The sequence below is a fragment of the Gigantopelta aegis genome, chromosome 10 (assembly GCF_016097555.1).
Source record: "Gigantopelta aegis isolate Gae_Host chromosome 10, Gae_host_genome, whole genome shotgun sequence".
Taxonomy (NCBI): domain Eukaryota; kingdom Metazoa; phylum Mollusca; class Gastropoda; order Neomphalida; family Peltospiridae; genus Gigantopelta; species Gigantopelta aegis.
The window spans coordinates 28,694,419-28,706,445 of record NC_054708.1 but is presented as its reverse complement, the minus strand read 5'-3'; the positions used below and the strand labels follow the sequence as shown (position 1 = coordinate 28,706,445).

Below are 12,027 nucleotides of genomic sequence, written 5' to 3'. Positions count from 1 at the left end.
AACAACCAATGCTTCAGAACTGGTTTATTAAAGGCCGGCCATGGTATATGCTATCCAGTCTGTGGATAAAGGCATGTAAAGGATCACTTGTTGCTAAGCCGGACCTGTCAACACTCCCGAATTCCGTGGGAGACTCCCAGTACTTGATCCTTTTTTTTTTTTTTTTAATGCCAAGATCTAATGTTTACAAGTATACATGACATTATGTAGTGTTCATATAACTTATTGTTACAGTAATAATTTTTAAAAACTGGCAATTTTGTATTAAATTGTGTGCATTTAGAAAATCTGCTTTTTAACAAAATCTCCTGGGGCCTAATTCACTAAACTTTGCGATCTTGCAGTCCAGTGTTAAAAGACTTGCAAAGAGGATGCTTTGTTGTCTAACAGAGCCTAAGAGACCTTTGTGAATTAGGCCCCTGCTTTTTAAACACACACCTCCTGCTTTCTCTCGACTAAAGGTTGACAGGTCTGTGCTAACAAAATAGTCTGTATGGTGGCAACAGGAATCTTGTCTTATTTACCTAAACATAAACAACAACTACTTTGCAGCATAATTAATGTTTGGTGCCAGCACCAAGAAAAATCAATCCATATATCTTGTCTATAGTACAGTATAAATTTACTTTTATTGTTATTACAAGTACAGATGTCCGCTCTATTCATCAAGATAATCCGCCTTTGCACTCGAGGTTTATCTTGATGAACTACACTCTGCTTCTGAAGAGCACTTAATATATAGGATTGGATTATAGTGCAATCGTTTTGATTCATTAAGCAAAGCAAAAACCTGTCAAAAATAATATTGGAGACACCGAGAATACTCCACAAGTGGCTATTGGATCCCATTTATCTTACAAATTGTTTCAAACTTCTCTAACACGCAAAAGTAATACAACTCTTGTATTCTTTTCTTTTTTTAGCAATTGTCCAAAACCAGGTGTAAAAAAAAATAATAACCTTGATTATGACACTTTGTGCTTGGAGAGTTAACTTGTACATGTATGTCATAGGCAGCCATCCATTTTGGTAGTGTTAATTTCAGTGGATGGTTTGGCTTTAACATGTAGGTCATAACCATGAAGCAGCCAATCAGATGTCTTTTAATCAGTCTCCCACATGTGGGATACTACCTTGTGATATCACAAATCCCCTAATGTTCTCTCCAATGGGTGGGTATGACACTGTCTTGCAGTGGCTCGAGTCCTGTTTTGAGGATCTTAATGTGCTATTGGAGAAGGAAGAATCTTTTGAGCTGCTGCTACAATGATTTCACATTGTCATATCTTTCAGACATTTGTTTGTGAAAGTGATCCTGGGATAGCTGTATTGCTCTCTTAATGTCATGAAGTGTCCACTCGTCCTCTCTCAGACAATCCATAAGTGTGAAGGGTGACTGTTCAGTTCGTTCAAGTTCACACACATGAGCACGTGTGTCCAAATCTGGAAATTTGGAGAAAAAAAAGGAGAAAAAAGTTAAAAGTAAACAAGATTTTTGAGAGCTTTCATTAGACATATGTGACTGCATCTGCAAAAAAGTTAAAGTTTGTTTTGTTTAACAACACCACTAGAGCACATTGATTTATTAATCTTTAGCTGTTAGATGTCAAACATTTGGTAATTTTGACAAACAGTCTTGGACAGGAAACCCGCTATATTTTTCCATTAGTAGCAAGGGATCTTTTATATGCACCATCCTACAGACAGGATAGCACATACCACAGCCTTTCTGGGAAAAAGGGTATAGATGAGGAAAATATGGCCAATATTATTTTGGTTTTTTTTTTTATAGTGATCAGAGTAGTGTCCACATTTTTCAACTCTAAGATGTATGTGATGACTGGAATCTCGAACACATGTTATAATGACAAGAGTCGTCTCTTATTTTTAAAAGAGCATATAAAGAATTTAATGATAATATTTTTGGATTTGTTTTTGATGTAATGTATTAAATGTCCATTGCCAAAATGTTGATAACATTTCAAAAAAACATTAAAATTCCAGATGACATCATATTAACTGATGGGTTTTTTTTTTAATGACGTCATGCCACATCTGTAGGCCTACTCACTTTTTTTGCAGTTACATTCACATTATATATAATTACAATGCACTTAATACATGTACATGTTTAAACAATGAAAGCAGTGACAGAAATAAGGAGATTTTTTTAAATAATATCTAAACATCTACTTGTCCAACAATATTTCAATTTATCCAAATAAATAGTTTGTTTTATTCAAGTACAAGGACGATGTTTTTCATTGCTCATAATGGAACTTCATTGAACATTTTCACTTATCCACTGAACAACCACCAAGGTACATTTTGTTTGTCCGAGCAGATTTTCACTTGTCAGGACAAACGGACAAGTGCTTATTTCGAACACTGTAAAGTATTGACAATGAAATGTCAACAAAACTGAATACCCAGTTAACCATTGCATTTACTATTTCTAGTGTAAGATATAGAAATGTTTACCAACATTGCAGTACAATGTTTAAGTAACAGCTGTTAGATATTGAATGCTATTCAGACTAATCAACAATACTACCGGTACTTATTAGATTGTAATGGCCTCTAAGTGAATCACATCTCTAGTACTATAATAAAAACGTACATCTTCCAAGATCATCCACAAGTCTTCGAACATAGAATCCACCGCCTGAGTGTATAGCTGAAGAAAAAAAAAAAAAATCTACATCAGCATCTACATTATTATAGTATTATTAGCCTCAAACTGCCACAATAATGACCTGGTGACCATTGCCAGTTAAAATTTAATACATTTCTTTTCTTGCAGATGTTGATATTGCATGTAAACATATAATTTCCTCTTATATTTTGTTTTTAATAAACCTGTAATTGGACAGGTATTCAATGAAACCAATGGCAATACCAAATGTTTGTTAGTTTTAATATCGACAATTATAATTTGTGACACTGGCATTAAAAGAAGAAAAAAAGTGTTAACAACAACACTAGAACACATTGATTAATTAATCATCGGCTATTGGATGTCAAACATTTGGTAATTCTGACTCGTAGTCATTATGCAGAGGAAACCCTCTACATTTTTCCTATGCAGCAAGGGATATTTTATATGCACCATCCCACAGACTGATCAGTTCTGGTGCACTGGTTGGAACGAGAAAAAACACAATTAGGTGAATGGATCCATCGAGGTGGTTCTATCCTGCGACACAAGCACCCAAAGCGATCACTCAACAAACTGAGCTAAATCCCGCTTCTATAGTCTTAGAGAGGAAACCCGCTACATTTTTCCATTAGTAGCAAAGGATCCTTTATATGTACCATCCCACAGACAGGATGGCACATACCACAACCTTTGATATATACCAGTCGTGGTGCACTAGCTGGAATGAGAACCAGCAGGGATCGATCCTAGACTGACCGTGCATGAGGCAAGCACTTTACCACTGGGCTACATCCTGCCCCCAAAAACTTCCAATAGTTTTTAAAAAGTCGTGTATGGAACCTTGTAATCCATGATACAATGACTTTAATCCATGATGTCTTTAAACACTTTCAATAGTTTTTAAAAAGTCATGTATGGAACCTTGTAATCCATGATACGGTGACTTTAATCCATGATGTCTTTAAACACTTTCAATAGTTTTTAAAAAGTCATGTATGGAACCTTGTAATCCATGATACAATGACTTTAATCCATGATGTCTTTAAACACTTTCAATAGTTTTTAAAAAGTCATGTATGGAACCTTGTAATCCATGATACAATGACTTTAATCCATGATGTCTTTAAACACTTTCAATAGTTTTTAAAAAGTCATGTATGGAACCTTGTAATCCATGATACAATGACTTTAATCCATGATGTCTTTAAACACTTTCAATAGTTTTTAAAAAGTCATGTATGGAACCTTGTAATCCATGATACAATGACTTTAATCCATGATGTCTTTAAACACTTTCAATAGTTTTTAAAAAGTCATGTATGGAACCTTGTAATCCATGATACAATGACTTTAATCCATGATGTCTTTAAACACTTTCAATAGTTTTTAAAAAGTCATGTATGGAACCTTGTAATCCATGATACAATGACTTTAATCCATGATGTCTTTAAACACTTTCAATAGTTTTTAAAAAGTCATGTATGGAACCTTGTAATCCATGATACAATGACTTTAATCCATGATGTCTTTAAACACTTTCAATAGTTTTTAAAAAGTCATGTATGGAACCTTGTAATCCATGATACAATGACTTTAATCCATGATGTCTTTAAACACTTTCAATAGTTTTTAAAAAGTCATGTATGGAACCTTGTAATCCATGATACAGTGACTTTAATCCATGATGTCTTTAAACACTTTCAATAGTTTTTAAAAGGTCATGTATGGAACCTTGTAATCCATGATACAGTGACTTTAATCCATGATGTCTTTAAACACTTTCAATAGTTTTTAAAAAGTCATGTATGGAACCTTGTAATCCATGATACAGTGACTTTAATCCATGATGTCTTTAAACACTTTCAATAGTTTTTAAAAAGTCATGTATGGAACCTTGTAATCCATGATACAATGACTTTAATCCATGATGTCTTTAAACACTTTCAATAGTTTTTAAAAAGTCATGTATGGAACCTTGTAATCCATGATACAATGACTTTAATCCATGATGTCTTTAAACACTTTCAATAGTTTTTAAAAAGTCATGTATGGAACCTTGTAATCCATGATACAATGACTTTAATCCATGATGTCTTTAAACACTTTCAATAGTTTTTAAAAAGTCATGTATGGAACCTTGTAATCCATGATACAATGACTTTAATCCATGATGTCTTTAAACACTTTCAATAGTTTTTAAAAAGTCATGTATGGAACCTTGTAATCCATGATACAATGACTTTAATCCATGATGTCTTTAAACACTTTCAATAGTTTTTAAAAAGTCATGTATGGAACCTTGTAATCCATGATACAATGACTTTAATCCATGATGTCTTTAAACACTTTCAATAGTTTTTAAAAAGTCATGTATGGAACCTTGTAATCCATGATACAATGACTTTAATCCATGATGTCTTTAAACACTTTCAATAGTTTTTAAAAAGTCATGTATGGAACCTTGTAATCCATGATACAATGACTTTAATCCATGATGTCTTTAAACACTTTCAATAGTTTTTAAAAAGTCATGTATGGAACCTTGTAATCCATGATACAATGACTTTAATCCATGATGTCTTTAAACACTTTCAATAGTTTTTAAAAAGTCATGTATGGAACCTTGTAATCCATGATACAATGACTTTAATCCATGATGTCTTTAAACACTTTCAATAGTTTTTAAAAAGTCATGTATGGAACCTTGTAATCCATGATACAATGACTTTAATCCATGATGTCTTTAAACACTTTCAATAGTTTTTAAAAAGTCATGTATGGAACCTTGTAATCCATGATACAATGACTTTAATCCATGATGTCTTTAAACACTTTCAATAGTTTTTAAAAAGTCATGTATGGAACCTTGTAATCCATGATACAGTGACTTTAATCCATGATGTCTTTAAACACTTTCAATAGTTTTTAAAAAGTCATGTATGGAACCTTGTAATCCATGATACACTGACTTTAATCCATGATGTCTTTAAACACTTTCAATAGTTTTTAAAAAGTCATGTATGGAACCTTGTAATCCATGATACAATGACTTTAATCCATGATGTCTTTAAACACTTTCAATAGTTTTTAAAAAGTCATGTATGGAACCTTGTAATCCATGATACAATGACTTTAATCCATGATGTCTTTAAACACTTTCAATAGTTTTTAAAAAGTCATGTATGGAACCTTGTAATCCATGATACAATGACTTTAATCCATGATGTCTTTAAACACTTTCAATAGTTTTTAAAAAGTCATGTATGGAACCTTGTAATCCATGATACAGTGACTTTAATCCATGATGTCTTTAAACACTTTCAATAGTTTTTAAAAAGTCATGTATGGAACCTTGTAATCCATGATACAGTGACTTTAATCCATGATGTCTTTAAACACTTTCAATAGTTTTTAAAAAGTCATGTATGGAACCTTGTAATCCATGATACACTGACTTTAATCCATGATGTCTTTAAACACTTTCAATAGTTTTTAAAAAGTCATGTATGGAACCTTGTAATCCATGATACAATGACTTTAATCCATGATGTCTTTAAACGCTTTTAATTACAATTTCTTTTCTTTTTTTACAAGGTCAGTTGTCTCATATATTATGGACGAGGCACAATGTTAATTATACTAAAATTTCCCTCACCTAGAGTGAAGAAAGGTGGAGAGAAGTCCGTACACTGAATGCTGTGTACTCGGACTTGTCTTGGCTGTAATGTTGGTACCGATCTACCATCACGGGTGATGTCAGAGAGCCTCTCGCCACCATATTTCACAGCAGAATATCTTGAGATATAAAGAAATACCAGTATATAATTTAATATTAATCTCCATGCATGTATTTCAGTCAGTTAAAAATATAACTGCACCATCATCTTTGGCGGGCTTTTTTTTAAAAACAGTAGATAGAATGTAAATATATTCTATCAATATCAAATTTTATTCTTTGAACTTAACAAGTCTTTTATTAGTAAATGGAAATTTTCAACCCATTGGTACATCCCACCTCAAAATATTAACAGTAGTTTGCAGGAATAAAATTTATCAGGATCAAACAATTTATCCTGAAATTTTTTAAGGTATCCCGATTTTTGCATAAGAAAAACCAGTCACATATAAGTATAAGTACTTAATTCATCTAATGCAATTAAAAAGATACACAATATATCTGCCTTAAAAAAAATTCATTTGAAAAATACTCTCCTTTTTTTTTTTATCACGTTTAGGGAAGCCTGCAGGGTTTCTGCCAGAGGGTAAAACGGGTATGGTGCCAGACCCCAAAATGTTTGCAGATTGTTTTTTAAAAGTTAACCTTTTGACAAAATTTATTACTCCTATCATTACTGTATGATTTTCTCAAACCTAACCCTAAATTTAATCCATTTTCTTTCTGGGGGAGGTCACCCATATATCCCGTTGACTGTAGTTGCATTGAATTCCATAGCCCCATACCCAAAAAAAAAATTCTGGCAGCAACACTGGGAGTGGAGTGCAGCAGCCCTTCCAGATCTCCATATCATACACCTATGCCCACCACTGATGTTACTAATCCACTACTATTATACATTGTACTTAGTTTGACTTCATAGTCACCAGTTCACTCACAGTGGAGGCAGCTGTAGAATGTCGCCTGTAAAATGCTTAAGACAATCAGTTAGGCTGTCTTTGGTTACATGATCTGCAAAAACCCAAAACAAATGGATCAAAACATTTGCTGATAACATTGAAATAGTGCATATACCATCAACACTGCAATTTGTGCATTATTTAAAGATGTCTAGCTTTTGGGATATGAAAGATCATCCTTTGGTTATTACAATAACTACATATATATATATATATATATCGATAGACACAGTTAATCCCGTTCGAGTGTTGCAGTGTATTCGACCCTTCGAGTTCGACCCTATGAAATTCTACTATATATATATACTACCGGTACTCTTACCATATATATATATATATATATATATATATATATATATATATATATATATATATTATATGATCTTTTAATCTATTCTATTCAATGTAAAGTTAAAACAGTTTTTTATTTAATAACAAACATATTTAAGTTTAAATTGTTAGGTGTGTTTGTGTTTTGCAGTTGGTAACTAATTGTTATAGCTTTAACATCTTAAGCACAGGTACCATAATTTTTGGTTTCTGTTGTTACTCCACCACAATCAAATGTATCTGTTGCTGTGCCTAGTTCTGCTGTGCAAATATACTTCTGAAAAACAAAACAAATGAAAGGAATTAATAATACATATAATAATAATCCCAAAGACAGAACAGTGCATCCAATGACTTTTGATAAAGTCTGCAGGTCTATCGAGGAGAGCTGATCACATGATCCATCACACTGAGATACAAATTTGTTTTGTTTAACGACACCACTGAAGCACATTGATTTAGTAATCATCGGCTATTGGATGTCAAACATTTGGTAATTCTGACACAGTCATCAGACAAAACCCACTACATTTTTTTTCATGCAGCCAGGGATCTTTTGTATGTAGTTTCCCACAGACTAGGACAGCCTTTAATATACCAGTTGTGGTGCACTGGCTGGACAAGAAATGGGCCCACCGACGGGGATCGATCCTAGACCGACCGCACATCAAGCGAGCATTTTACCATTGGGCTATGTCCCATCCCTCCACTGAGATACATGTGTACATGTGTATCCTAAATTCTTATAGCAACAATATATAGCATAGGCATCAGAAGATGACAGTGACAGATGGGGGTGGGGGTGGGGGTGGGGGTGGGAGCAGAGATTGGTTAAGCTACAAGTATTAGAATAAACATAGTGTCTGATAACCCACTAACAGGTTACGACAAAAACATGGGTTATGACACATTTATATTTTCATTATTACTCTAAAATCTCTTCACACACATACTGATGCTTTGTTATTCATTATATATGTATGTTCTTGTTGTATGCGTATCTTGCATTTCAATAACACTCAATTTAACACTTGGGAGTAGTGATGTTTTTGCTTAAGGTAGGTAGATAACTAGTTTAACGTACAAATATACCACTCGGGTTTTGAACATGCCGTTGTTGCTTAATAAGATTTCGTGGAGAACGAAGTACCAGAGTTAACGTTCTTGGCATATATGGTAACCTCCTGCTAACCTGAACAATTGTGCTTGACGTATTTTGAGGCCTGCAGCTATGTATTAACCTGATCTTCAACTGGGGTGGGGGTGGCAATGACAATGGGCTATGAACCCAGTATCCAATAGCCTTAAACCTGCATGATGGTTTAATCTCGGAGTCATTGAGACCTGTGAGAAAATATGTACATTTTACCTTGTCTCCATGGAGGAACTGAGAGAGTTGCTTACAGCCGGCTCCCACCCCAACGACCAGAACGCCTGTTGCTAGTTTGTCCAGTGTTCCTCCATGTCCCAGTGCTAGTTTTCTAGCATACTTCATTGTTATTCCAACCTCTGTTTTTAAAAAAATAAAAAGGAATATAAATAAAATGAGAAAAAAATCTATTCATAATAAGTTAAATATAGATGAATCACAAATTTTAATATTTCCAATTTCAAGTATACCTGTGTCAAGCCATAAAAAATTTACATAATTATGCTTACCGTATTAATACTACAATGCTTATTGAATCTTCTCCATTTCTCACTTATTAAGATACCACAGTTTAAGGGGAGTTACATTTGTACCATTCGAACTTCCCATTTCATTTCATTCATTCAATATTTCCGTGCTTATATCCAATTAAGGTTCAAGCATGCTGTCCTGGGCACACACCTAAGCTATCTGGGCTGTCTGTCCAGGACAGTGGGTTGTTGTTTGTGGTTAGTTGTTAGTGTTAGTGAGAGAGCAGAGGGTGTAGTGATCTTACACCTACCCATTGAGTCATTAAAACTCGCTCTGGGTGGAAGCCTGTACCGGGCTGCGAACCCTGTACTTACCAGTCTCATGTCCAATGGCTTAACCATGACACCACCGAGGCCAGTCAACTTCACATTACTTTCCTGACATTAGTTAAGGAGAATGATTTTTATCTCCCCTTAGCATATACATTCTTAAAAACAGTACAGGATTAAATATCATTACTTGATATACCTGGGGCATATATGATCCTATCTTAAATGGTTCCCCATAATCTATGTTAGGGGTGCAATCAATTACTCCTCTCAAGCAATGTCTGTTTCCCTATTTAAAATTGCAATCTCAACAATATTTTTAATACTTAAATTCATTATATTTGGGGCGGGATATAGCTCAGTGGTAAAGCCCTCGCTTGATGCATGGTTGTTTTGGAATTGATCCCTGTCGGCAGGCCCATTGGGCTATTTCTCATTCCAGCCAGTGCACCACGACTGGTATATCAAAGGCAGTGGTAAGTGCTATCCTGTCTGTGGGATGGTAGGCCTACATATAAAAGATCCCTTGCTGCATTAGGAAAAATGTAGCGGGTTTCCTCTGATGACTATGTGTCAGAATTACCAAATGTTTGACATGTTTGCTGATAATTAATTAATCAATGTGCTTCAGTGGTGTCGTTAAACAAAACAAACTTCTTCTTTTTTTTCATTATATTTATCCACTTAGCACTGGATTTTCAAAGTAATTTAAAGATTGGGGAGATGGTAGGTCCACATTCAGTTTCATTACTTTTAAGGTTTTTTTTCACATATAAAGTACACATAAAGAAAATATATATAAAAAAACCCTGAAATTTACCTGAATAAAGTTTCTCACGAATTCTGTTCAGCAGCTGAGCACTGGTGAGACCTGCAGGTTTAAGAACGGGAAAGATTCCACTCAGCTTAATCAGCTCTTGTAGTTTACTTGAAAACATCTTTAAGACGTGTCTAGAAAATACATAATTTACAGTACATGTATAATAATATTAAAGGGACAGACCCTAGTTTTTAAACACTAAGGCATATTTTTCACTATTAGAGCAGTTTATGATCACTAAAATCAAACATTACTTATATTTTATTGTTTAGATAATGAATCCATTTCTGTACAAACTGTTTCCGGTAATCCTGGTGTTTCTAATACCACAAAATGCATTTTTCATAATTTTAAAAATGCACATGTGTCTGAGAAATAACAGTTTTAGTCTATGTTTAACGATATTTCACTGTTTCAATATCACAGACTCTTGTTTCACTCTCTTGTAACATTATCCAAATGTGTTACAGGTTTGTAACATGACCAAACTTAGTGTCCATTTTAACGGGTTGAAACTAGGGTCTGCACCTTTAATTTATGTATATATATACACCTGCATGGTTAAGATGAACAAACACTGGCAGCAAATGGGCCATTAATTTGAAGCTGATTGAACCACATTTACCCGGTACATGGTTTTCCCACTGACAAAAGTTCAATAAATCTGAATAAACACACACTTTTCTTAAATCCCACCTCTCACCGAGCCAAACTTCATTATCACTTAGGGGCATGGTATTAGTCAGTTACCACATAAACTTAAATGGAAATTCCTGAGTTTGCTGCATTGTAAGATTCTTCCGACTAATAAAATATTTTTACGATTAAACTTACATATTAAATATTTTTTGTTTGTTTAGAATATCAGTGTCTATATATTCAATGCATTTCTGGTCGTCTTGATAGTTGTAAAAGGCCCAAACTGGATTTTGTCTTCAAATAATTTTGTATGTATGAACAAACATTTTTGTGGAAATAAAATAAAAATTAACATAGCACAAATATTAGAACAATCAGAAACATGTTTAACATACAGCCACTAATATTCTAAACAAGAAAATATATTTAATATGTAAGTTTAATCGTAGAAACATTTTATTAGTCAATAACATATTAAAAATTGCAGCAAACTCAGGAATATCCCTTTAATGTTTTGACTGACAGCAGACAAAGTTCACAAACCCTTGTGCTGCCACACTTGAAACTATTAATTGTCAATCAAACGTAAGATTTATGTGGCAACTTTAACCTTTGAGGTGCTGGGATATACCCACCACTATGGACTTTTGTTCATTGGATAGCCTCAAACACAATCTCCTAGTGGAAAGATAACAAGATACAGCAACTTTAACTGAAAATGTAGGTTTAATTTTAGTGACTGCAATTAAAGAAGAAAACAATCATTAAACATAACACTTGACTCTTTGAAATCAGATTTGTAATGATTGAATGCCAGACAATATTTTATTTTTAAACTATCATTGAAACTGAAACTGAAACTGAAACATTAATACCTTACAATAGGCCTAATATTAGTAATAATATACTTTGATAACACTGTAACAGTGCCTAGCTGTAGAAGTAGAAGTGTCATTGGATAAATGTATCATGTAGTCAAAGGGAGATAAGGCTG

General features: G+C 33.7%; 1 protein-coding gene across 3 annotated transcripts; it reads right to left on the bottom strand.

The window, feature by feature from the left end:
• Positions 1–598: 598 nt before the first annotated feature.
• LOC121382959 (probable tRNA pseudouridine synthase 1) lies at positions 599–11,991 on the bottom strand. Of its 3 annotated transcripts, none has more exons than XM_041512650.1 (8): positions 11,909–11,991; positions 10,395–10,525; positions 8,994–9,133; positions 7,820–7,901; positions 7,274–7,346; positions 6,315–6,454; positions 2,621–2,677; positions 599–1,443 (listed from the first exon to the last, which is right to left on the bottom strand). In XM_041512650.1, the coding sequence occupies exons 1-8, from the start codon at positions 11,986–11,988 to the stop codon at positions 1,262–1,264; spliced, it is 885 nt and encodes a 294-aa protein (XP_041368584.1). In that variant the 5' UTR covers positions 11,989–11,991; the 3' UTR covers positions 599–1,261. The 3 variants fall into 3 exon arrangements, with proteins under 3 accessions (XP_041368584.1, XP_041368586.1, XP_041368585.1); XM_041512652.1 differs by having other exon boundaries at positions 11,942–11,980; XM_041512651.1 differs by lacking the exon at positions 11,909–11,991 and adding an exon at positions 11,669–11,865.
• Between the last annotated feature and the right edge of the window lie 36 nt (positions 11,992–12,027).

Coding starts and splice junctions, on each gene's coding strand:
- LOC121382959 (XM_041512650.1), bottom strand. CDS start 11,988: ATGACACTTCTACTTCTACAGCTAGGCACTGTTACAGTGTTATCAAAG. Junction 7,347..7,819: donor AACAGAAACCAAAAATTATG/GTACCTGTGCTT, acceptor GGGTTTTTGCAG/ATCATGTAACCAAAGACAGC. Junction 1,444..2,620: donor TGTGGATGATCTTGGAAGAT/GTACGTTTTTAT, acceptor CCAAATTTCCAG/ATTTGGACACACGTGCTCAT.